Raw genomic sequence first — 27,474 nt, forward strand, 5'->3', positions numbered from 1 at the left:
TAGGATGTTGTTTAAGACATTATCTTTATTTGAAAAGCGTAAAATACCTGACTGTAAAATAGCCCCAAAAGTCCAAGGAAAACCTGATACAGTTCCAAGACACAGATGACCACAATCACTTTTCCTACTAAGATACAATTACAATAGTTGTCATCATTCAATTACTAATTTTCTGGTTATACAATTACACCTGAAGATAAACATGGAGGCATGTGTGCCAAAGCGATATCACATTAATTTGCAATACAGACACCTGAAGTACTTGGGGTTATCCTGAAGTCCTGGTGTTATGAATAATGCATTGAATCATGGTAATTGTGAAACAGAGACATGGAAAAGTCTATATTCAGAATTTCTCAATGTCAGTACATAAGCACAGTATTTGTATGAGAAATGCAAACATCAATGTCATTCAAACATGTCAGCTCTAGACTCCTCAAATAGTGTACATTGGTATATCTACTGTGCTATACAACAACAGCAGTACAATACTCCATGACGAGTAAACACTGTTTGTCAAAGGTACATTTCTTCTGAGGCGTGGCACTTTAGATAGGCTTCGAAATAAATATAATATAAAGCTGAGGAAGTATTTTTAAAACCGCAATGACATGTCAATGCTTTTTGTCAGGGTCCCTTGTTCGCACAGCTGGCAGAAAGATGTGGTCACTGTTGGTTATAGTCAGCACTACTTTGAATGTGGGACACCTCTAATACAGGCATGAGGAGCTGGAAGGAATCCTGGATGTACGATGCACTGTTTGAAGCCTAAAGAAGACGAGATACATACAGTACATACAGTGGGGCAAAAAAATTATTTAGTCAGCCACCAATTGTGCAAGTTCTCCCACTTAAAAAGATGAGAGAGGCCTGTAATTTTCATCATAGGTACACTTCAACTATGACAGACAAAATGAGAAAAAAAAATCCAGAAAATCACATTGTAGGATTTTTAATGAATTTATTTGCAAATTATGGTGGAAAATAAGTATTTGGTCAATAACAAAAGTTTCTCAATACTTTGTTATATACCCTTTGTTGGCAATGACAGAGGTCAAACGTTTTCTGTAAGTCTTCACAAGGTTTTCACACACTGTTGCTGGTATTTTGGCCCATTCCTCCATGCAGATCTCCTCTAGAGCAGTGATGTTTTGGGGCTGTTGCTGGGCAACACGGACTTTCAACTCCCTCCAAAGATTTTCTATGGGGTGGAGATCTGGAGACTGGCTAGGCCACTCCAGGACCTTGAAATGCTTCTTACGAAGCCACTCCTTCGTTGCCCGGGCGGTGTGTTTGGGATCATTGTCATGCTGAAAGACCCAGCCACGTTTCATCTTCAATGCCCTTGCTGATGGAAGGAGGTTTTCACTCAAAATCTCACGATACATGGCCCCATTCATTCTTTCCTTTACACGGATCAGTCGTCCTGGTCCCTTTGCAGAAAAACAGCCCCAAAGCATGATGTTTCCACCCCCATGCTTCACAGTAGGTATGGTGTTCTTTGGATGCAACTCAGCATTCTTTGTCCTCCAAACACGACGAGTTGAGTTTTTACCAAAAAGTTATATTTTGGTTTCATCTGACCATATGACATTCTCCCAATCTTCTTCTGGATCATCCAAATGCTCTCTAGCAAACTTCAGACGGGCCTGGACATGTACTGGCTTAAGCAGGGGGACACGTCTGGCACTGCAGGATTTGAGTCCCTGGCGGCGTAGTGTGTTACTGATGGTAGGCTTTGTTACTTTGGTCCCAGCTCTCTGCAGGTCATTCACTAGGTCCCCCCGTGTGGTTCTGGGATTTTTGCTCACCGTTCTTGTGATCATTTTGACCCCACGGGGTGAGATCTTGCGTGGAGCCCCAGATCGAGGGAGATTATCAGTGGTCTTGTATGTCTTCCATTTCCTAATAATTGCTCCCACAGTTGATTTCTTCAAACCAAGCTGCTTACCTATTGCAGATTCAGTCTTCCCAGCCTGGTGCAGGTCTACAATTTTGTTTCTGGTGTCCTTTGACAGCTCTTTGGTCTTGGCCATAGTGGAGTTTGGAGTGTGACTGTTTGAGGTTGTGGACAGGTGTCTTTTATACTGATAACAAGTTCAAACAGGTGCCATTAATACAGGTAACGAGTGGAGGACAGAGGAGCCTCTTAAAGAAGAAGTTACAGGTCTGTGAGAGCCAGAAATCTCGCTTGTTTGTAGGTGACCAAATACTTATTTTTCACCATAATTTGCAAATAAATTCATTAAAAATCCTACAATGTGATTTTCAGGATTTTTTTTCTCATTTTGTCTGTCATAGTTGAAATGTACCTATGATGAAAATTACAGGCCTCTCTCATCTTTTTAAGTGGGAGAACTTGCACAATTGGTGGCTGACTAAATACTTTTTTGCCCCACTGTAGATACATTTGAAGTCAGAAGTTTACATACACTTAGGTTGGAGTCATTAAAACTCGTTTTTCAACCACTCCACACATTTCTTGTTAACAAACCATAGTTTTGGTTAGGACATCTACTTTGTGCATGACACAAATAATTTTTCCAACAATTGTTTACAGACAGATTATTTCACTTATAATTCACTGTATCACAATTCCAGTGGGTCAGAAGTTTACATACACTAAGTTGACTGTTGCTTTAAACAGCTTGAAAAATTCCTGAAAATGATGTCATGGCTTTAGAAGCTTTTGATAGGCCAATTGACATCATTTGAGTCAATTGGAGATGTTCCTGTAGATATATTTCAAGGCCTACCTTAAAACTCAGTGCCTCTTTGCTTAACATCATGGGAAAATCAAATGAAATCAGCCAAGACCTCAGAAAAATTATTGTAGACCTCCACAAGTCTGGTTCATCCTTGGAAGCAATTTCCAAATGCCTGAAGGTACAACATTCATCTGTACAAACAATAGTACGCAAGTATAAACACCATGGGACCACGCAGCCGTCATACCGCTCAGGAAGGAGACGCATTCTGTCTCCTAGAGATGAATGTACTTTGGTGCGAAAAGTGCAAATCAATCCCACAACAACAGCAAAGGACCTTGTGAAGATGCTGGAGGAAACAGGTACAAAAGTATCTATATCCACAGTAAAACGAGTCCTATATCGACATAACCTGAAAGGCCGCTCAGCAAGGAAGAAGCCACTGCTCCAAAACCGCCATAAAAAAGCCAGACTACGGTTTGCAACTGCACATGGGGACAAAGATCGTACTTTTTGGAGAAATGTCCTCTGGTCTGATGAAACAAAAATAGAACTGTTTGGCCATAATGACCATTGTTATGTTTGGAGGAAAAAGGGGGAAGCTTGCAAGCTGAAGAACACCATCCCAACCGTGAAGAATGGGGGTGGTAGCATCATGTTGTTGGGGTGCTTTGCTGCAGGAGGGACTGGTGCACTTCACAAAATAGATGCATCATGAGGTAGGAAAATTATGTGGATATATTGAAGCAACATCTCAAGACATCAGTCAGGAAGTTAAAGCTTGGTCGCAAATGGGTCTTCCAAATGGACAATGACCCCAAGCATACTTCCAAAGTTGTGGCAAAATGGCTTAAGGACAACAAAGTCAAGGTATTGGAGTGGCCATCACAAAGCCCTGACCTCAATCCTATAGAAAATGTGTGTGCAGAACTGAAAAAGCGTGTGCGAGCAAGGAGGCCTACAAACCTGACTCAGTTACACCAGCTCTGTCAGAAGGAATGGGCCAAAGTTCCCCCAACTTATGGTGGGAAGCTTGTGGAAGGTTACCCAAAACGTTTGACCCAAGTTAAACAATTTTAAAGGCAAATGCTGCCAAATGCTAATTGAGTGTATGTAACCTTCTGACCCACTGAGAATGTGATGAAAGAAATAAAAGCTGAAATAAATCATTCTCTCTACTATTATTCTGACATTTCACATTCTTAAAATAGAGTGCTGATTCTAACTGACCTGATTCTAACTGGCATGGAATTTTTACTAGGATTAAATGTCAGGAATTGTGAAAAACTGAGTTTAAATGTATTTGGTTAAGGTGTATGTAAACTTCTGACTTCAACTGTACATAAACGATGCACCACATTTGTAAATCTCTCACACACACAAACACACATTGTTATGATTCAGCTTTCAGACAGAATGAAGAGGATGTGATATGCAGCAATGTACGATAATGAATTAGATACAAACCTCCAAAAATACTCCCGTTATGAGTGGATTGAGGACATCTCCCTTTTCATTTGACTGAAAAACAAAATGTTTTAGTCTTAATAGTCAGTGAACAAGGAATCTTATACACCTATTAAAGGGATACTTAGGGATTTTGGCAATATAGCCCTTTATTTACTTCCCCAGAGTCAGCTGAACTCAATCACGGATACCATTTTTATGTCTCTGCATCCAGTATGAAGGAAGTTAGAGGTAGTTTTGCGAGCCAATGCTAACTAGTGTTAGCACAATGACTGAACGTCTATGGTATCTACTAGCATGCTTGAAAAAGAAAAGGAGAGCTCGGATGCAATCATTTTATAATTAACTTTTCGACAGACAAGCTGTCTTCATCAGTGTATAATGACAAACACTGCGGTTCACTAATTTATATACTTTGAAAGAACACACACAGGTGTCTGTAATCATGGCCAAGTGTTGCTTGATTTTATTGGTTGATTTACAGATATAAATAGAAAAACAGAAAAAACTACTAGCTTGCTAGCAGTTACCATAGACTTCTATTCATTGCATTAACGCTAGTTAGAGATAGATCGAAAAGTGCTGGGGGGTAGTGGATAGTCCAACTCAATGTGTCATAAAACAATAAATTGCACTCCCCTTCCCAAATGTACAAATATTTTCACATGACCCTCCCCCCTCATAGAATTATCTCAAAATAATGTTTACGGCCACAAATAACAATAACTGTAGAGAACCTGTGTTTATAAACATGGATATCGACTTAGACACTTCAGCATGCAGTCAATGCCACGCAGGGCTACGGGCCAGGAGGATGAGGGTTCGTCAACCATCACAGAAGAGCTCACTCTCCCTGCCTGTTTCATTACACTACAATCAGAGCCTGGTGCAGAAAATGATCAGCTAGGGGGAAATCAGATTTTTTTATGCCATTTATAATTATACAGTGCCTTCAGAAAGTATTCAGACCCCTTGACTTTTTACACATTTTGTTACGTTACGCCTTATTCTAAAATGTATTAAATATTTAAACAATTCTCAGCAATCTACACACAATACCCCAGAAATGTTTGTAAATGTATTAAACATTAAAAACAGAAATACCTTATTTACATAAGTATTCAGACCCTTTGCTATGAGACTCAAAATTGATCTCAGCTGCATCCTGTTTCCATTGATCATCCTTGAGATGTTTCTACAACTTGATTGGAGTCCACCTGTGGTAAATTCAATTGATCGGACATGATTTGGAAAGGCACAGACCTGTCAATATTAGGTCCCACAGTTGAGAGTGCATGTCAGAGCGAAAACAAAGGTCGAAGGAATTGGCCGTAGAGCTCCAAGACAGATTGTGTCGAGGTACAGATCTGGGGAAGGGTACAAAAAAATGTCTGCAGCATTGAAAGTCCCCAAGAACACAGTGGCCTCCATCAATCTTAAATATAAGAAGTTTGGAACAACCAAGTGTCTTCCTAGAGCTGACCAACCGGCCAAACTGAGCAATCAAGGGAGAAGGGCCTTGGTCAGGGAGGTGACCAAGAACCCAATGGTCACTCTGACAGAGCTCTAAAGTTACTCTGTGGAGATGGGAGAACCTTGCAGAAGGACAACCATATCTGCAGCACTCCACCGCCAGGCCTTTATGGTAGAGTGGCCAGACAGAAGCCACTCCTCAGTATGAGGCACATGACGCCTGCTTGGAGTTTGCCAAAAGGCACCTAAAGACTCTTTGGCCTGAATGCCAAGCGTCACGTCTGGAGGAAACCTGGCACCATCCCTACGGTGAAGCATGGTGGTGACAGCATCATGCTGTGGGGATGTTTTTCTGCAGCAGGGACAGGGAGATTAGTCAGGATCGAGGCAAAGATGAACAGAGTAAAGTACAGAGAGATCCTTGATGAAAACCTGCTCCAGAGAGCTCAAGACCAAAGACTGGGGCGAAGGTTCATCTTCGAACAGAACAACAACCCTAAGAACACAGCCAAGACAACGCAGGAGTGGCTTCGGGACAAGTCTCTGAATGTCCTTGAGTGACCCAGCCTGAGACCGGACTTGAACCTAATCAAATATCTCTGGAGAGACCTGAAAATAGTTGTGCCGCGACGCTCCCCATCCAACCTGACAGAGCTTGAGAGGACCTGCAGAGAAGAATGGGAGAAACTCTCCAAATACAGGTGTGACAAGCTTGTAGCGTCATACCCAAGAAGACTCGAGACTGTAATTGCTGCCAAAGGTGCTTCAACAAAGTACTGAGTAAAGTTTTTTTTATTAATAATAAATTAGCAAACATTTTGAAAAACCTGTTTTTTCTTTATCATTATGGAGTATTGTCTGTAGATTGATGAGGGGAATTTTAGAATAAGAATGTAACGTAACAAAATGTGAAAAAAGTCAAGGGGTCTGAAAACTTTCCAAATGCACTGTATAAAATATTTGAAACTTATTTTCCACAAACAGGTTTCTGTGCCAATGCACTACACAACCAATAAACAAAGCATACAGACTTTGGGCACTTCAAAATCATGGTTTGTGTTTTCAACACCAAAATAAATAGACTGTCAATCTCAACAAAGAGAAAATACATCCCTCACTACCCAGCAGGCTTACCCAGTATGAAGACATCTCAGAATGTCATTAAACCTTTTTGGTGTTTTGTAACAGATGTCTCTTTCCGTTCATCAATTGGCCGCTGCACAGTTTGGATTGATTCATTGATTGACTTATTTGTCAGTTAAAATAGTACATATATACAAAAATATTGTTTGGACAATAAAGTCTGGGACTTATTTCCATTGTGGTCATTTTTTTAACATAAATACATACAATACCAGTCAAAAGTTTGGACACACCTACTCATTCCAGGGTTTTTCTTTATTTTGACTATTTTCTACATTGTAGAATAATAGTGAAGACATCAAAACTATGAAATAACACATATGGAATCATGTAGTAACCAAAAGAAGGTGTTAAACAAATCAAAATATATTTTATATTTGAGATTCTTCAAAGAAGACACATTTAGCCTTGATGACAGCTTTGCACAGTCTTGGCATTCTCTCAACCAGCTTCATTAGGTAGTCACCTGGAATGCATTTCAATTAATAGGTGTGCCTTGTTAAAAGTGTGGAATTTCTTTCCTTCTTAATTCTTTTGAGCCAATCAGTTGTGTTGTGACAAGGTAGGGGTGGTATACAGGAGATATCCCTATTTGGTAAAAGACCAAGTCCATTTTATGGCAAGAACAGCTCAAATAAGCAAAGATAAATGACAGTCCATCATTACTTCAAGACATGAAGGTCAGTCAATTTGGAAAATCTCAAGAACTTTGAAAGTTTCTTCAAGTGCAGTCGCAAAAACCATCAAGTGTTATGATGAATCTGGCTTTCATGGGGACCACCACAGGAAAGGAAGACCCAGAGTTACCTCTGCTGCAGAGGATAAGTTCATTAGAGTTACCAGCCTCAGATTTCAGCCCAAATAAATGCTTCAAAGAGTTAAAGTAACAGACACATCTCAACATCAACTGTTCAGGGTAGACTGTGTGAATCAGGCCTTCATGGTCGAATTTCTGCAAAGAAACCACTACTAAAGGACACCAATAATAAGAAGAGACTTGCTTGGGACAAGAAACACGAGCAATGGACATTAGACCGGTGGAAATAAGTCCTTTGGTCTGATGAGTCCAAATTTGACATTTTTGGTTCCAACCAGCTTTTCTTTGTGAGACGCAGAGCAGGTAATGGATGATCTCCGCATGTGTGGTTCCAACCGTGAAGCATGGAGGAGGAGGTGTGATGGTGCTTAGATTAGTATGATATGCACAGCCAGAACAGGACTGGCCACCCCTCGGAGCCTGATTCCTTTCTAGGTTTCTTACTAGGTTCCTGCCTTTCTAGGGAGTTTTTCCTAGCCACCTTGCTTCTACATCTGCATTGCTTGCTGTTTGGAGTTTTAGGCTGGGTTTCTGTATTGCACTTTGTGACATCGATTGATGTAAACAGGGCTTTATAAATAAATTTGATTGATGTTACATTTGGTATGGTTACATTAGAAAGAAGGTTACTTAAGGCAAAAACAAAAGTACGGTGGTGGTCAGGGTGGATGGGTGTGAGTATAATGTGAACATCTTGCAACCCAAAGGTTGCGAGTTCAAATCTCATCACGGACAACTTTAGCATTTTAGCTAATTAGCAACTTTTCAACTACATACTACTTTAAGCTACTTTGCAACTACTTAGCAGGTTAGCTAACCCTCCCCTTAACCCTTTAACCTAACTCCTAAACTTAATCCTAACCTTAACCCTCAGCCTAGCTAACGTTAGCCAGCTAGCTAATGTTAGCCACCAAGCCACCTAGCTAGAATTTGTAACATACTGTACGTTTAGCAAATTTGTAACATATAATACACATTGTAATTCGTAATATATCAAACAAAATGGGTGACGACATCCACAAATTAATACATACCATATCATACTAAATGGAGTGTGAATAATTTGTAATTATCTGAGACCCCGTTGTGTGTGGTCAACTAGATTATCATTTCAGCATGATTTTGATTGGGACAGCGACATCGCACTGCTTTGAGACAAGCGAATCATCTTGATACATTTATCAGTGTAAGATTTTTGTTTTCACTGAATCACCGTTTGGATATTGGTTAAGCTACAATTAGTCTGGGAAAATGTTAGCTAAATTGCTGTGAGTGCTGCTCATGATCATCTTGTCAAGTTGGCTTATTTATTAGAAAATGTTGCCATGTTATGTAGTTTAACAAGTGGATTATTTTGCTAGCAGTCGCTTAGTAGCCTAGGCCTACTCCCGGCCAAAAACCTGTGACTTCACTGACTTCTCATCCCTAATTGTTCCTGAAAATTGCTCTGAATAAGAGTGTATACTAAATTACTAAAATGTAAATGTAAAAATTATGTCTGATAATCAATCAATGTGATTTTATTTCACTGAATTTCCATCTGTACAGGCTATTTGGAGGCGGTATAGCTCATCTATCTATTAGTTTGCTCATCTTGGGGCGGCAGGTAACCTAGTGGTTAGAGCGTTGGACTAGTAACCGAAAGGTTGCAAGACTGAATCCCCGAGCTGACAAGGTAAAAATCTGTCGTTCTGCCCCTGAACAAGGCAGTTAATCCACTGTTCCTAGGCCGTCATTGAAAATAAGAATTTGTTCTTAACTGACTTGCCTAGTTAAATAAAAAATGAATCTATCACTGATCAGAAACATTTTCTGTGACAAGTTGTGTGGGAAAGATATTATTTGTTTTTTATTCTGTTATATTCTTACTATAGTATACACTGAGTATACCTAACATTAGGAACACCTTCCTAATATTGAGTTGTCTCCCCCCCTCCCACTTTTGCCCTAAGAACAGCCTCAATTCGTTGGGGCATGGGCTCTACAAGGTGTCAAAAGCGTTCCACAGGGAGGCTGGCCCATGTTGACTCCAATGCTTCCCACAAGTTGGCTGGATGTCCTTTGGTTGCAGTTCTTGACACAAACCGTTGCGCCTGGCACCTACTACTGTTCAAAGGCACTTAAATATTTTGTCTTTCCCATTCACCCTCTGAATGGCACACATACACAATCCACATCTCAATTGTCTCAAGGCCCCCCCATCTACACGGACTGAAGTGGATTTAACAAGTGACAACAATAAGGAATCATAGCCTTCACCTGATCAGTCTATGTAATGGAAAGAGCAGGTGTTCTTAATGTTTTTTATACTCAGTGTATATGTTTGTTGACTGTAATCGGGTAGGTTTGTCTTGTCTGTTTAATCAACAAAATAACAAATTATTGATTTCATTTGAATGGCGCAGTCATGGCTTCACAGACCCGTACCATAGGCCTAATTAAACTCAAAATACGCTATTAAAATAGACGCCTACCCACCACAACTACCACTTGTCCCCGGCATGCCGGCATAAAAGGCGTATGCATAAGAGTCATATAAACATTGCCCTATCTGTTTTGTTTACAGGCAAAATACCTTAAATCCTATGCGAAAGCAGTATTTGTGAAACTCAAAAGACAGTTTATACATTTTCATAGTGAGGCAGTACAATTAAGTTTCATGATGAAAAGTTGTTGTGCAAGACCATGAATACTAACATCTGAAGCTGAGTTCTGTGAATGTGGCTTCCAAGAGTGTAAGCTTAGTGACAGGCTAAATATAATTTGTGATATAGTTTGTATAGAATCACTATCTTACCCCTATTGTAGTTAAACAGGAGGTGAACTTCTTGGAAAGTAGTGATATCTCTTTACACAAAACAATTGTTATTCTGTAAGGGGAGAACAAAATGTTGAGTTAGAGCACAATCACATTCTGGAATATGACAACAATAAGGGTATCAATACACACATGTTATGTCTGAAGGTTAGGGATGTGTGAACCAGAGCTATATCTATGACTAGTAATATAACACTCTGTAGATGGCTGATGGTGTGTAGGAACTTACTGCGAGAGGATTTTGGCCTGCTCCAAAGTGGTGACCTTCTGGCTGGTACAGAGTAGGATCATCTCGGCCACTTTGTGGAACTGCTCTATGGATCTGGCTGTTAGCTCAGCCAGGCTTTTGATGGCTGACGAGTGGACATTCTGAGAGGAATCAACAACACTCACATCAGTAGTTACAACAGAAGCTCCATTCCAATAGTCACGATGTCAGATAATAATTTTCCATACCTCAACAGTATAGGTTTTTGCCACTTCCTCTTCATTCCTTTCTTCTTCCTTTATGGGTTTGGTCATTTGGGCAATCTGGTCACATGCATTCTTACTCACCTGATGAGTGTTTGCAGAGAAAAAATAGGTTAGAGATTAGTGATCTACCATGCCGAAAAAGCAAAGTCGAGTAGTGCTCAGTCCTTTCAAAACGCAATCCTGCCAAAACTCGGAAGATGGCAACAAACACTGCTATATTATTGTACTGCTAGCATGAGACCGTAAGATCACTGGATCACTGAAATTCAATCAAAACAGAAATGTATTGTGCCAACCTTGCCAAGTTTGTCAGCTGTTGTGGGTATGTGTAGTCCATCAAGGGCCTCTGTTAATTCCCTCAGAAACTCAGCGCCATCTTCATCTGAAAATAAATATGAATAAACAAAATGTATTGCTTTTGCTCATTGTATTTATCACAAAAACATACTGCCATCTTTCCCTAAAACAAGATAAAAATTCTGATGTTTATCAGTTGAATTATCACCCACAGAAGAAAAAAAATCATAGATCAAAAGTATTTTGTTTCTGTTGTGAGTACAGTGGCGACCCATTATTCTGGGCAGGTAGGGCAGAGACCCACCTGTTTTGAGCCCTACCTGTTTAGCAAAATATATACAGTACTAGTCAAACGTTTGGACACATCTACTCATTCAAGGGTTTTTCTTTATTTTTACTATTTTCTAAACTGTGAAGCATTTATTTGGGCTGCAATCTAATGAACTTGTCCTCTGCAGCAGAGGTAACTCTGGGTCTTCCTTTCCTGTGGCGGTCCTCATGAAAGCCAGTTTCATCATAGTACTTGATGGTTTTTGCGACTGCACTTGAAGAAGCTTTCAAAGTTCTTGAAATGTTCCAGATTGACTGACCTTCCTGTCTTAAAGTAATGATGGATTGTCGTTTCTCTTTGCTAATTTGAGCTGTTCTTTCCATAATATGGACTTAGTCTTTTACTAAATAGGGCTATCTCCTGTATACCACCCCTACTGTCACGTTCTGACCCTAGTTCTTTTGTTATTTCTTTGTTTTAGTGTGGTCAGGGCGTGAGTTGGGTGGATTATCTATGTGCGTTTTTCTATGTTGTTTTTTTGGTTTGGCCTGGTATGATTCTCAATCAGAGGCAGGTGTCGTTAGTTGTCTCTGATTGAGAATCATACTTAGGTAGCCTTTTTCCACCTGGGTTGTGTGGGTGGTTATTTTCCGTGTCAGTGTTTGTTCCACACGGAACTGTTTCGGTTTGTATTTCACGTATCGTTTATTGTTTTGTTTCTGTGTTCGTTCGTTATTAAAGAAAATGAACACGTACCACGCTGCGCATTGGTCCTCCTCTCTTTCTCCCAACGAAGATCGTTACACCTACCTTGTCACAACACAACTGATTCAAATGTATTAAGGAAATAAATTCCACAAATTAACTTTTAACAAGGCTCAGCTGTTAATTGAAATGCATTCCAGGTGACTACCTCATGAAGCTGGTTGAGAGAATGCCAAGAGTGTGCAAAGCTATCATCAAGGCAAAGGGTGGCTGCTTTGAAGAATCTCAAATAAAACATATATTTTGATTTGTTTAACACTTTTTTGGTTACTACATTATTCCATATGTGTTATTTCATAGTTTTGATGTCTTCACTATTATTCTACAATGTAGAAAATAGTCAAAATAAAGAAAAACCCTGGAATGAGTAGGTGTGTCCAAACTTTTGACTGGTACTGTATATTGCCTGTTTTGCATGCTATTTTGGCATTCATTCGTGTTACATATCAGTTTTCAAACAATGTAAACAACTATAATAATTGAGTTAATAAAGCCACATACTCTCTTTCTTGAGTAAGGCAGCTCCAAAAGCAGGTGTTTCAGACTAACTCAGTGCTTTCAGTGGTGGAGGGGCAGCCAGCGAAAGCACAGAGCGAAGGCATTGGTAATGTTCTCTAGTTGCACTGTGATTGGCTTAGTGTTTGGTCACTCATGGGGACACTGCAGAATCTACAGGGAGAGCTTGGCAGTTCAAGCCCCCTTGGGTGCTGCCATAGATGTTGTAACGGCTGTCAATGTCGTTCTCCTCCTCGGACGAGGAGGAGCATGGATCGGACCAAGATGCGGAGGGATAAGTGTTCATTATTTAATGACAAAACAACAAAACACTTCAACATACAAAACAACAAACGTGACAAACCCGAAACAGTCCTGTGTGGCCCAAACGCTGACACAGGAACAAACACCCACAAAACACAAGTGAAACCCAGGCTGCCTTAGTATGATTCTCAATCAGGGACAACGATAGACACCTGTCTCTGATTGAGAATCATACCAGGCCGAACACAAAATCCCAACATAGAAATAGAAAACATAGACTGCCCACCCAAAACTCACGCCCTGACCAATAAACAACTACAAAACAAGAGAAAACAGGTCAGGAACGTGACAGATGTACAATAGAGGTTCCCTTCCAAGAAGGCTCAAGGTCATTGGCCACAGATAAAATGACTTCAAATCACATTATATCCACCATAGCTTTGATTGGACTGATCATGTTAACATCATACCTTCAAAATCTTAGCTAGCTAGCTAGATAAGCAGTCATCATGAATCATGTAAACAATCTACTGACAAATCCTTTTCAATTTATGTCATGTGAAGAGAAATTATAGATAAAACGTATCGGTGCTCATCGGCCATAAACATTACACAACAAGTCGGAAATCGCAAATTCAACAATGAGTAGTTTCGAAGAAATCAGTGGCTAACTGCAAGCGTTGCTAAGCAATCACTATTTTGTTTCCCCTGCCTGCTATTTGGTGGAGAGAGTGTGTGGTCCAAGTCTGTGTTTAAGGATTTAAAACATCTGTCTGAAAGGGTCTCTTTTCCGAGCTTAAAACCTCTACTTCCTCAGAAACCCGGGTCCGGGAGCACCCCCACCAGTAAAAAAGCTGACTAGCATAGGCTAGCATAGCGTCACAAGTAAATAGTAGCATCTAAATATCATTAAATCACAAGTCCAAGACACCAGATGAAAGATACACATCTTGGTAATCAAGCCATCATTTCTGATTTTTAAAATGTTTTACAGGGAAGACACAATATGTAAATCTATTAGCTAACCACGTTAGCAAAAGACACCATTTTTTTTACTCCACCAGTTTTTTACTCCATCAGTAGCTATCACAAATTCGACCAAATAAAGATATAAATAGCCACTAACCAAGAAACAAATTCATCAGATGACAGTCTGATAACATATTTATTGTATAGCATATGTTTTGTTAGAAAAATGTGCATATTTCAGGTATAAATCATAGTTTACCATTGCAGCCACCATCACAACTCGACTAGAATAACTACAGAGAGCAACGTGTATTACCTAATTACTCATCATAAAACATTTCTTAAAAATACACAGCGTACAGCAATTGAAAGACACAGATCTTGTGAATCCAGACAATATTTCAGATTTTCTAAGTGTTTTACAGCGAAAACACAATATAGCGTTATATTAGCTTAGCACAGTAGCAAACCACACAACAGCATTGATTCCAGCCAAACATAGCGATAACGTATTCACCACCAAAATATATTAATTTTCACTAACCTTCTCAGAATTCTTCAGATGACAGTCCTGTAACATCATATTACACAATGCATATAGAGTTTGTTCGAAAATGTGCATATTTAGCGGCACAAATCGTGCTTATACAATGAAAATAGTGTCCAAATACTCAAGCAATCTGTCCGGCGCCATCTTGGAAAGACACCTATTCTTATCGAAAACTATTCATAAACTTGACTAAAAAAACACAGGTTGGACAGCAATTGAAAGACAAATTAGTTCTTAATGCAATCGCTGAATTACATTTTTAAAATTAACCTTACTGTGCAATACAGGGTGCAATACAGGGTGCGATAACGCAAGGCTACACGGCAAATAATGGCGTCTTATGCATTTTACTTTTTCAACAGAACAACGAATTATCAGCATAAATAGTTCTTACTATTAGCTGAACTCCCATCAGAATCTTGGGAAAGGTGTCCTTTGTCCAAAAGAATCGTTGCTGGGTTGGAGAATGTTTCCTTCCACGTTGCAATTAGCAGTACACAATGGCATGCGAGAGAGAGATACCCAACTCAATACAACGTCAGAAAATGAAATGCCCGAAAATCGCAATATACTGACATAAACTGATATAAATCGGTTTAAAATAACAAGATTATGATGTCTTTAAAGCCTATATCGAATAAAAACAGAGCCGGATATATCTAGGAGTTAAAACCAGAGCTTCTAAAACGACATGCCAAGACCCTCTCTGCGTCAGCGCGAAGATCCAAAAGGGTGGACACATCGATTCCAATCAATTTATAGACTTTCGGCTCTGCGTAGAAACTCCATTTCAAGTCTCCCTATTCGCTAACAACCAGGGAAGGCGTATGCAGTGCATCTCAACCAATAGAGGACAGGCAAATTAATACACAGGTCTCAGAACAGCCAGCAAAATTCTGCATTCTGACATACACATAGGAAAATTGCTCTAAGTCGAGTTCTGTTTCACCCACAGATATAATTCAAACGGTTTTAGAAACTAGAGAGTGTTTTCTATCCAATAGTAATAATAATATGCATATTGTACGAGCAAGAATTGAGTACGAGGCAGTTTAATTTGGGAACACCAAGAAAAGAATAGTGCTAACAGCTCCCCCTATTGACAAGAAGTTTTAAAAGGATAAATATTCACGCGCAACACCATGTCCCAGAAAAGGTTGAATACATTGGCTATACACTCAATCCAGCATAACTTCTGCCGCGTTCAAAACAACTGGGAACCTGGAAATTTCAGACTCCCGAGCGTTCAAGACAACTGGGAACTTTGAAAAAAACAAGCTCTGACTGATAAAAATACATTTATAATGGTCATCCTACTTGGAATTCCAAGTCGGACACTCGGTTCTCTTTCTAGAGCTCCAACCTAAAGATCACTGGCGTCATGATTTGTTCTAGTTTTTTTCCCTGAGTTCCCAGTTGTCTTGAAAGCACCATAAATCCAGAGAATGCCAGACTTTGATGGCAAAGTTTGCCCAGAAGAAGGACAGCTCGCTCGCTCATTAATGTCTTTATCGAAATTACGGCTTGCCTCTTATCAGCTCATCGTTCCCTTATGCCATAGTTTGTACATCTCAACTGTTATATTGCTTATATAGGTATATCTCATTAGTATCTTATTCATAATTTTCAGGCAATGTTGAAATTATGCAATTATGTTGTGGTCTGTAATCATGTTTGCCAGTGACAGTTTCTTCCCATTCAAATATATATTTATTTTCAACAAAAAGTTCAGTAATAGACCCATGTAATTCCAGTTGATATTGCGAGGGTTGTTTTGTTTGCGCAATGCGCTGTCTGTGCGTCGGTATAGTGGTAAGTGGATCCTCGTGATTGTATTTTCCTTCCTTTTTAGACCACACATATCTTTATGTACATATTCTTTATCCCTTTACACTTGTGTGTATAAGGTAGTAGTTGTGGAATTGTTAGGTTAGATTACTTGTTGGTTATTACTGCATTGTCGGAACTAGAAGCACAAGCATTTCGCTACACTCACATTAACATCTGCTAACCATGTGTATGTGACAAATAAAATTTGATTTGATTTGATTTTGACATAGGCCTAATAAAATACATCAAATGTTAGGCTTACCGTGTTGCTCTCTCTCTCTCTCTGTGTGTGGTGACTTAAAGAAGAGTAGAGTTAAGGCCTGAACATCTTGCTGAATTTATCTAAACTAACATCTGAATTTCTGTCTGTGTCCATTTCGAAACTGCAGAATGAAGGCCTACCTCGTTTGCTTGCACTTGCTTATACTTAGAGCTAAGTGTTAATAATAGAAGAACAAACATTATGAATTTACTGAACATACATTGGATAATGTTTGTGTATGGTTCAAAAGTAAAAACATTTGTTATTATTGAAGGAAAATGCGGTTCTTATTGAGTTACACAAATCCACAAAGAGTCAGTGGAAACCATATTTATTTAAGCAAGTCAGCCATATCAGCTATGGTTTATAAAGACAGTAAATGAGGATGATGGAACTGTTTTCCTGCCAGACTAGGCTCCACTGAAAGCCAGGTGTAGCGGTGGTATGGATTCACTCTATGGTGCTGAAAGGAAAGCTCTGCTGTTGTGACAGCTTTATGTAGCCCCTAACAGTTTGTGGGCACTGTTTGTCACTGTTATAGTGCTGTTTAATGTATTGTTTAATGTTGTGTAGTGGCTTTGTTGGCATGCATCTAAAAAAAAATTGGTTGAGTTTGCCCCAGCAAGATTTACTTGCTAAAATTGTCAGTTTGAGTACTAAAAGACTGTAAATGTAACATTGTGATAATAGACTTTATGTGACTGTTCTGTGACGGTAGGCTACCTTTCTTTTCTTCCACCTCCTCGTCGTCAAACTCTACCAGAGAGAAGGGTTCCTTGATGAGCTTCAGGTCCTCTTTGAGTTGGGCCAGCTCCTCTCCAGACAGAGTGGTTAGAACAGACTTCACCTACACCACACAACATACAACTGATTCAGTCATAAATAACATCTACTAAAACGGGTAGGCAACTAGATTCAGCCCGTGGGCTGATTTTTGTCGGGCCGAATGGTCGGGGGGCCGGAAAATAATATACTAATTGGTACACTGAAAATTGACTACAACTAGGCCCAAAAAGAGATTGTATTTAAAAACTAACAATAATTTCATACCTTGAGACAGACACAATGAGACATGATCACATATGTATATTTTTACTTTATTTGTGGGAATACTTGGGAACAGATTTCCTAAATTAAACTCATTTTTAGCTGAATTCTTGGTGATTTTAGTCTTTTTTTTATCTACCCTCTCAAAGAAAATCACTTGCCTGCCGGCCGCCTGTTGCTAGCCCCTGTACTAAAAGGAGCCAGGAGGATTTTAAAGTGCCATGGACCTGTTTTTATATTTCAAGAGGTTGCAATGGCTGTAGGTTCTCCATTTACAAGTGAGCAAAAATACAGCTAAATAACATGTTGTATTCATTTCAACGGAAGGCTGTGTGCTGTGATCAATCAATAATGTTTAGAGAGGCTGTTTACTTGTTTCTTTGTACAAGGTACAAAATGTGGAACTTGCTCAGTATTACCTTTGACTCACTCTCCCTGGAGAGAATCTCCAGAGCTTCCAAGTGGGCTAGGCCCTGGAATTCATCGAACAGCATTCCGTAATGGGCCTTCTTTTCCGTGTCTGAGGAAACCTCCTCGGCTGTTTGATGCTCCTCACGCTCCTTGGCCTCCCGTAAGACCTTCAGCAAAAGCAAAAACCTTATTCAATCTTGGTCAGAAAGCTTTCGAACGCAAATAAAGTGTAAGCACAACACTGGAGGTGGCTTCTCTACATCCATTCACCTGAGAAAGAGTGTTAGTCTTGATCATCAGACCCTTTGTTTTCTTGAAACCTGGATCTCCCTCTGCTATGACATCCATGGTCTTCTTGCCTATGAACTCCAAGGCATCCAAACCCCCTGTTAGGACTGTTTTCCCCTGGAATATAGATATTTAAGTCAGTAACCAAGTCACTTTTGCCCATAAACAACATATTATGAGAGATATCGTAAAAAAATCAGAGAAGCATTGTTTCTTACAGTGCTTTGAACAACACTGCTGAGGGTTGAGAACATTCCCATGGCGCTTCCCATGGCTGATGCTCCATCTCCTTCCCCTTTATCAGTCTCATTACTGGGTTCACCTAGAAGTAATATACATGTCAGACATCAACCTAATGTGCAGTTACAACAGTGAAGCACTCTACATCTCCACAACAAACGCATCCTAAATATACTAAGGCTTATCACGGCTGATGCTAAATCCAGAGTGATGACGCGTGTTGATAATGTTGATGACCAGCGTGTGCTATCATTACCTTCTTGTTTGTCCTCCTCTCTAATTGGTGCAGACAGCTCTGTGGAGCTGGGGATTCCCAGTGAAGTCTCTGCCTTCTCAATAGCCTGGGTGATCCCTTGGCCTCAGAATGAAAAGAAAGGAATAAATGTATTTTTAGATCTTTGAAAGTTTACCTATGCTGACTGAAAGAGCAGACATATTGTTTAACATGACACCATAATGATAAAACAAACTGACTATTACTCAGACAGAGACAAACCAAAAACTCTGACATTAAAATATGTACATCCATTTTTTGGATCTCCTCACCTACAGTGGCCACAGTGGCCGAGGCCGTTGACATGATGGACTTTCCCCAGCTCCCCCAGTAGCCCCATCCTCCCCGGGCTACTGTCAACTCACTGGGTGCCTGGAGGAGAGCGAGAGATGGAGAAAGAAAATGTTTGTACCGGACTCTACCGTTTCTAGCCTATACGGCTATAATAAAACCTAAACCATATCCAGACCTTAAAAGGGACAATCAGCAGTTGCTACATCAGTTTTTTTAGATATACACTACCATTCAAAAGTTTGGGGTCACTTTGTTTCTGGCCATTTTGAGCCTGTAATTGAACCCACAAATGATCAATTAGCCTTTTAAAATGATAAACTTGGATTAGCTAACACTACGTGCCATTGGAACACAGGAGTGATGGTTGCTGATAATGGGCCTCTGTACGGCTATGTAGATATTCCATTAACAATCAGTCGTTTCCAGCAACAATAGTCATTTACAACATTAACAATGTCTACACTGTATTTCTGACCAATTTGAGGTTATTTTAATGGACAAAAAATTGGCATTTCTTTCAAAAACAAGGACATTTCTAAGTGACCCCACACTTTTGAACGGTAGTAAATATTAACAAACACTATATAGCCTCAAAACATGGTTAAAACTATAATTTTGATATCATGGATGGTCCGTCCCTGCATCCATAGCTCTGTCTATGAATTTGAGAGTAAAAATTTCTCCAGACCCATCCCTCAGCTTTTTACCAAAACAGTGGCGGGAGCACGCTTTGTTATTGTTTCAACTGCTGATTGGTCTTTTAAGGTTAGAAGTTAAGCTTATTGAATCTTTCACCCAGCTGTATCACATCATGTCTTACCATGGCTGGCTCTTCTTCTACTTTGGGTTTCTCCTCCTGAGTCTCCTGGACTTCAACTGGAGGTTTTGGCTCTGGTCTTTTCCTGGTCTTCCTTTCCTTCCTGGTCGGGGCGACATCTGTGGAGTTATCTGTGCTGTCTCCAGGTGGTATCTGTGGAGAGCTGTCTGGTGTCTGTTGAGCACTGTCTGTTAATGTCACAGGCATGGGTTGCTGCAGTGGGGCCTCTGTCTCTGCGAATGGCTCTGCGAACTCAGAACTCCCAGCAGTGTCACCTGGGGCTTCGCTGTCCGACATATTAACACATACCTGTTGTTATTTGATGAAAATAAAATAAGAACTTCATGTGCAATGTACAATGGCAACTAAAAACAGGTTTAAAAAGGACATTCTTTCCAATCATTAAGCTGGAGGTAGAGGTCTCGTGCAATATTGACAAGGCATAGGCTTTTCTTGCAGATTTAGTCTACCTAGCTAGCTAGATTAGCTAAATGACAGATTAGGGACTGATACTCAGAAACTAAGATAACAGTTGTCTGAGCCAAACGTAAGCTGGCAAGGTAGGCAGTGTTACATAAAACACATTCAAGTGGAAGTAATTATACATTCCCTGGAGGAATATTACTTGTATTTTTTTTTTTTACATTTTCTGACAAGCGAGCACTTAGATGTGGTAATTTTCACGTTCTCATAAATTCATAGAATGTTTGGTAATTACTATAGTAAGGCATTTGTGAAAATTATATAGCAATATAGAGTGGGAAAGCAGCCGTGCGTTTGGACAATTAATAGACACTGCAGTATATAAAACCTAATAAAATTAAAAACATCTGTCCTGTCCAGGACCAGAGTCCACGCAGACCGGTGCTGCATAGCCAATCAGAGTTTTTTTAAAATATTTATTTTTTATTTCACCTTTATTTAGGCCAGTTGACAACAAGTTCTCATTTACAACTGCGACCTGGCCAAGATAAAGCAAAGCAGTGCGACACAAACAACACAGAATTACACATAGGATAAACAAACGTACAGTCAATAACACAATAGAAAAGTCTACATACAGGTGTGCAAATGTAGTAAGATTAGGGAGGTAAGGCAATAAATAGGCCATAGTGGTGAAATAATTACAATTTAGCAATTAAACACTGGCGTGATAGATGTGCAGAAGATGAATGTGCAAGTAGAGATAGTGAGGTGCAAAGGAGCAAAAAATAAATAACAATATGGGAATGAGATAGTTGGGTGGGCTATTTACAGATGGGCTATGTATAGGTGCAGTGATCTGTGAGCTGCTCTGACAGCTGATGATGTTTAAAGTTAGTGAGGGAGATATAAGACTCCAGCTTCAGTGATTTTTGCAATTCGTTCAAGTCATTGGCAGCAGAGAACTGGAAGGAAAGGCGGCCAAAGGAGGAGTTGGCTTTGGGGATGACCAGTGAAATATACCTGCTGGAGCGCGTGCTACGAGTGGGTGCTGCTATGGTGACCGGTGAGCTGAGATAAGGTGGGGCTTTACCTAGCAAAGACTTATAGATGACCTGGAGACAGTGGGTTTGGCGACGAATATGAAGCAAGGGCCAGCCAACGAGAGCGTACAGGTCGCAGTGGTGGGTAGTATATGGGGCTTTGGTGACAAAACGGATGGCAATGTGATAGACTACATCCAATTTGCTGAGTAGAGTGTTGGAGGCTATTTTGTAAATGACATCGCCGAAGTCAAGGATCGGTAGGATAGTCAGTTTTATGAGGATATGTTTGGCAGCATGAGTGAAGGATGCTTTGTTGCGAAATAGGAAGCCGATTCTAGATTTAATTTTGGCCTGCAGATGCTTAATGTGAGTCTGGAAGGAGAGCTTACAGTCTAACCAGACACCTAGCTATTTGTAGTTGTCCACATATTCTAAGTCAGAACAGTCCAGAGTAGTGATGCTAGACGGGCGGGCGGCAATCGGTTGAAGAGCATGCATTAGTTTTACTTGCATTTAAGAGCAGTTGGAGGCCACGGAAGGAGTGTTGTATGGCATTGAAGCTCGTCTGGAGGTTTGTTAACACAGTGTCCAAAGAAGAGCCAGAAGTATACCGAATGGTGTCGTCTGTGTAGAGGTGGATCAGAGAATCACCAGCAGCAAGAGCGACATCATTGATGTATACAGAGAAAAGAGTCGCCCCGAGAGTTGAACCCTGTGGCACCCCCATAGAGACTGCCAGAGGTCCGGACAACAGGCCCTCCGATTTGACACACTGAACTCTATCTGAGAAGTAGTTGGTGAATCAGACGAGGCAGTCATTTAAGAAACCAAGGCTGTTGAGTCTGCCGATAAGAATGCGGTGATTGACATAGTCGAAAGCCTTGGCCAGGTCGATGAAGACGGCTGAACAGTATTGTCTTTTATCGATGGCGGTTATGATATCGTTTAGGACCTTGAGCGTGGCTACAGTTGGCCTATATGCAAAAAAGCAATTTGCCACACGGGCCTGCCATCATTCACTTTGAACTGGACTGTGTGTTTACAGGCAGTAGCAACAGCGTGACTTTAGAGCATTAGAACACGTTCGCCAAAAGTGACAAAATACACCTGAACAAATTTTTTAAATATGTAGAATGAACAAAAATATAAATGCAACACTTAAAGTGTTGGTCCCATGTTCTATGACCTGACATAAAAGATCCCAGAAATGTTTAAAGCTTATTTCTCTCAACAACAAAAAAAGCTTATTTCTCTCAAATGTTGTGCACATATTTGTTTACATCCCTGTTAGTGAGCATATGTCCTTTGCCAAAATAATCAATCAACCTGACAGGAGTGACATATCAATAAACTGATTAAACTGCATGGTCATTACACAAGTGCACCTTGTGCTGGGGACAATAAAAAGCCACTCTTACATTTTCAGTTTTGTCACACAACACAATGCCACAGATGTCTCAAGTTTTGAGGAATGAGCAATTGGTATGCTGCCTGCAGGAATGTCAAGCTGTTGCCAGAAAATGTAATGTTCATTTGTCTACCATATGCCGCCTCCAACATCGTTTTAGAGAATTTGTCAGCATGTCAAACCGGCCTCACAACTACAGACAACCCAGCCCAGGACCTCCATATGCGGCTTCTTCCCCTGCGGGATCGTCTGAGCCCAGCCACCCGGACAGCTGAATAAACTGTGGGTTTGCACAACCAAAGAATTTCTGCACAAACTGTCAGAAACCATCTCAGCGAAGCTCATCTGCATGCTCGTCGTCTTCACCAGGGTCTTGACCTGACCGCAGTTCGGCGTCATAACTGACTTCAGTGGGAAAATGCTCACCTTCGATGGCCACTGGCACGCTGGAGAAGTGTGATCTTCACGAATGAATCCCGGTTTCAACTGTACCAGGCAGATGGCAATTTGAATGCACAAAGATACAGTGACAAGATCCTCAGGCCCATTGCCGTGCCATTCATCTGCCTCCATCACCTCATGTTTCAGCATGATAGTCGCAAGGATCTGTACACAATTCCTGGAATCTGAAAATGTCCCAATTCCTCCCTAGCCTGCATACTCACCAGACATGTCACCCATTGACAATGTTTGGGATGCTCTGGATCGACCAGTACGATAGCATGTTCCAAATTCCGCCAATATCCAGCAATTTCGCACAGCCATTGAAGAGGAGTGGGACAACATTCCACAAGCCACAATTAAAAGCCTGATCAACTCTACGCCAAGGAGATCTAGCGCTACATGAGGCAAATGGTGGTCACCAGATACTGACTGGTTTTCTGATCCACGCCTTTGTAACAGTATAACTTTAAACCGTCCCCTCGCGCGAACCAGGGACCCTCTGCACACATCAACAACAGTCACCCACGAAGCATCGTTACCCATCGCTCCACAAAAGCCACAGCCCTTGCAGAGCAAGGGGAAAACCTACTTCAGGTCTCAGAGCTGAAGTGACGTAACCGATTGAAATGCTATTAGCGCGTACCCGCTAACTAGCTAGCCATTTCACATCCGTTACACTCACCCCCCTTTCAACCTCCTCCTTTTCCGCAGCAACCAGTGATCCGGGTCAACAGCATCAATGTAACAGTATAACTTTAAACCGTCCCCTCGCCCCGACACGGGCGCGAACCAGGGACCTTCTGCACACATCAACAACGGTCGCCCACGAAGCGTCGTTACCCATCGCTCCACAAAGCCACGGCTGCAAGGGGAAACCCTACTTCAGGTCTCAGAGCAAGTGACGTAACCGATTGAAATGCTATTAGCGCGTACCCGCTAACTAGCTAGCCATTTCACATCCGTTACACTTTTACCTTTTTTTTAAGGTACCTGTGACCAACAGATGCCTATCCGTATTCCCAGTAATGTGAAATCAATAGATTAGGGCCTAATGTATTTATTTCAGTTGTCTAATTTCCTGATATGAACTATAATTCAGTAAAATCTTAGAAATTATTGCATGTTGCATTTATATTTTTGTTCGGTGTAAATACCACGGGAGTCCTCTTACATTTGGGAACATCACAGTCCAAACAACCATTAAAAGGAAGGCTCTTTCCCTCAGTTGCCCATGCACATCAAAAACAACAAGATCAACAACTAACGCTAGCAGAGCGAGATTAGCTAAAAATCTAATGAGGGTTTATCCCTCTCAAACTTTTTCAGCTAGTTGGCCGTCAAAAGTGCACTGATAACCGATGGGGAATAATAACCCGCTTGTCCCGTTGTCAAGGAAGTGAGTTTGTGTTTATACAGGACCTTCCGCCCCCACCTACAGTCAATCAATCATGTCAATAAGGAGCTATATGGAGCCCTCCGCGTTGTTACAACATTTTGGAGGCGCAAAGCGATGCGGTATGGAGTGCAATTTGTCCTCTGCGAGGCTTCGCAATCGCGTCACACCCTCCATCCAGAGCCCTTACAAAAAATGAATGGCAGTTTTGAATCTGCAATAAAAGTAGTTGTTGACTGTGGTATTTTGGACGCAGTAATTGCAGAATAACTGCAAAGTACTACAGTTGAACTGCAGTTATACTTCAATGTAACTGCAGTTGCACTGAAAAGTACAGGTAGGCAGGTAGCCTAGTGGTTAGCGCATTGGGCCAGTAACCGAAAGGTTGTTAGATCGAATCCCCGACCTGACAAGGTAAAGATCTGTCCCTCTTGCCCCATCGTTGTAAATAAGAATGTGTTCTTAACTGACTTAAGTAGTTAAAACGCTGTCAGTTCCGCTAGACACTGCACTTTATTCTAGCTAGTTAGCTTACTAGCTTGTTTTTAATCCAATATTGCTATAATTTCTTCTAGAAAGGTGACAGATAAAAGTCTACGAAATAAGTTACATTGTTTAAATAAAGGCTACAAACTATTGACGTTACAAACCTAGCAATTGTATCCCAAAAGTCATAATCTTGATTTTATTCTTTATCTTGCAAGGGCTTTTGCGACTAGCCACGTCACACGATGATTTGTTTGGGTTGAGAGTTTCCTCTACTGCTAGGCGCGTGGATTTCCTGTACAAAATAGTACACACCGCCACCTGCTGAGCTGGAGGGAAAAAAACATTCGCCAGTTGGTTTCATGAGTTTATTAGGGCCAAAATCAAATTACCAAAGATAGCGCCTAGATAACTAGAGATAACAACTTGCAATAGAATGAACATTGTAAATGTCAATCAGCATACTGTACTTTGAACTTCTATGTTGGTCTATCTATGCAGATTCTGACCACCATACATACAGTGCCTTCAGAAAGTATTTACAGACCTTGAGTGCTAGGGTGACCACATGTCCGTGACAGTCCCGCATTTTGGCCCTTAGTTCCGGGTCCCGTAACTTAACAATAATGTCCCGCATTTTATCAACAAATTCAAGCACCACTAATTTAGGAAAACAAGGTCGATTTGTCCCGTATTTCAGTCTGGTCTATTATAGTCACGTTGCGCTTATGAAAATATATCTACTGGTGACGTTAAACACTTCTCAAATTTTTTTTTAGATCTTATATTCTGCGCAGCGCAAGAGGAGACATAGGCCAATATCATAAGCAACCAATTTTTATCAAAATCCTTTCGAGCTAAATTCCAGCTAAACTTGGAGACGGCAGTTAGGTGTAACTACTTACAAAATGTGTGCTTCTGATGAAGAGCTACAAAAGTAGCCTAAGTAAATGGCCATATTAGACTAAATGCATATTCCCATGAAAATTATTGAGATGAAATGATTGGCATACGATGCTGCCAACATGTTGTATTCATGTAGGCTACACTGTCCCGCGAATGTCCCACAAAATCATTCTGTTGGGTATTTTAAATGTGGTCACCCTACCCTTGACCTTTTCCACATTTGTGTTACATGGATTAAAATATATATTTTTTTGTCAGTGGCCTACACACAATACCCCATAATGTCGAAGTGAAAATATGTTTTCAAAATTTGTACAAATGAATTAAATATGAAAAGCTAAAATGTCTTGAGTCAATAAGTATTCAACCCCTTTGTCATGGCAAGCCTAAATAAGTTCAGGAGTGAACATTTGCTTAACACGTCACATAATAAGTTGCATGGACTCTGTGCAATAATAGTGTTTAACATGATTTTTGAATGACTACTTCATCTCTGTACCCCACACATACAATTATCTGTAAGGTCCCTCAGTATAGCAGTGAATTTCAAACACAGATTCAACCCCAAAGACCAGGAAGGTTTTCCAATGCCTCTCAAAGAAGGGCACCTATTGGTAGATGGGTAAAAAATATATATATATATCCCTTTGAGCATGTTGAAGTTACTAAATACACTTTGGATGGTGTATCAATGCACCCAGTCACTACAAAGATACAAAGGTACAGGCACCCTTCCTACCAGAGAGGAAGGAAACCGCTCAGGAATTTCACCAATTGAGACTTTAAAATAGTTACAGAGTTTAATTCCTGTGATAGTAGAGAAATGTGGATGGATCAACAATATTGTAGTTACTCCACAATACTAACATAAATGACAGACTGGAAAAAAAAGGACCCCTATACAGAATACAAATATTCAAACATGTTTGCAACAAGGCACTAAAGTAATACTGCAAAAAATGTGGCATATGTGAAAATAAATTGTTATATGTGGGGCAAATCCAATACAACACATTACTGAGTACCACTCTCCATATTTTCAAGCATATGGTGGCTTCATCATGTTATGAGTATGCTTGTAATCATTAAGGACTTCAGGATAAAAAGGAAACGGAATGGAGCTAAGCACAGGCAAAATCCTAGAGGATAACCTGTTTCAGTGTGCTTTCCACCAGACACTAGGATATTAATTCACCTTTCAGCAGGACATTAACCTAAAACACAAGGCCAAATCTACACTGGAGTTGCTTACCAAGAAGACAATGAATTTTCCTGAGTGGTTACAGTTTTGATTAAAATCTGCTTGATAATCAATGGCAATACTTAAAAATGGTTGTATCTATGATCAACAACCAATTTGATCTTGAATAACTTTTTAAAGAATAATGGGCAAA

The 27,474-nt window shown here is 40.4% G+C and overlaps 1 protein-coding gene across 3 annotated transcripts; it reads right to left on the reverse strand.

Annotated features, from left to right (window-relative positions):
* On the reverse strand, window positions 1-25,445 carry LOC120057044 (protein FAM114A2-like). Of its 3 annotated transcripts, none has more exons than XM_039005421.1 (14): window positions 25,339-25,445; window positions 19,978-20,283; window positions 19,136-19,235; window positions 18,846-18,947; window positions 18,568-18,671; window positions 18,332-18,466; window positions 18,070-18,228; window positions 17,327-17,450; window positions 11,197-11,282; window positions 10,883-10,981; window positions 10,656-10,795; window positions 10,406-10,478; window positions 4,176-4,229; window positions 1-768 (listed from the first exon to the last, which is right to left on the reverse strand). In XM_039005421.1, exons 2-14 carry the CDS (start codon window positions 20,269-20,271, stop codon window positions 667-669), a joined length of 1,572 nt encoding a protein of 523 aa, XP_038861349.1. In that variant the 5' UTR covers window positions 20,272-20,283; window positions 25,339-25,445; the 3' UTR covers window positions 1-666. The 3 variants fall into 3 exon arrangements, with proteins under 3 accessions (XP_038861349.1, XP_038861350.1, XP_038861351.1); XM_039005422.1 differs by having other exon boundaries at window positions 19,978-20,260; window positions 25,339-25,444; XM_039005423.1 differs by lacking the exons at window positions 1-768; window positions 4,176-4,229 and adding an exon at window positions 7,466-7,603.
* Window positions 25,446-27,474: the final 2,029 nt, after the last annotated feature.

The sequence above is a fragment of the Salvelinus namaycush genome, chromosome 12 (assembly GCF_016432855.1).
Source record: "Salvelinus namaycush isolate Seneca chromosome 12, SaNama_1.0, whole genome shotgun sequence".
NCBI classification, from domain to species: domain Eukaryota; kingdom Metazoa; phylum Chordata; class Actinopteri; order Salmoniformes; family Salmonidae; genus Salvelinus; species Salvelinus namaycush.

What these genes read in the sequence shown, in the direction of transcription:
- LOC120057044 (XM_039005421.1), bottom strand. Translation starts at nt 20,271, where the DNA reads ATGTCGGACAGCGAAGCCCCAGGTGACACTGCTGGGAGTTCTGAGTTC. An exon ending in AGAGGAGGACAAACAAGAAG is followed by an intron (nt 18,672 to 18,845) that starts GTAATGATAGCA and finishes TATTACTTCTAG; the next exon opens with GTGAACCCAGTAATGAGACT. An exon ending in CAAAAACCTATACTGTTGAG is followed by an intron (nt 10,796 to 10,882) that starts GTATGGAAAATT and finishes GATTCCTCTCAG; the next exon opens with AATGTCCACTCGTCAGCCAT.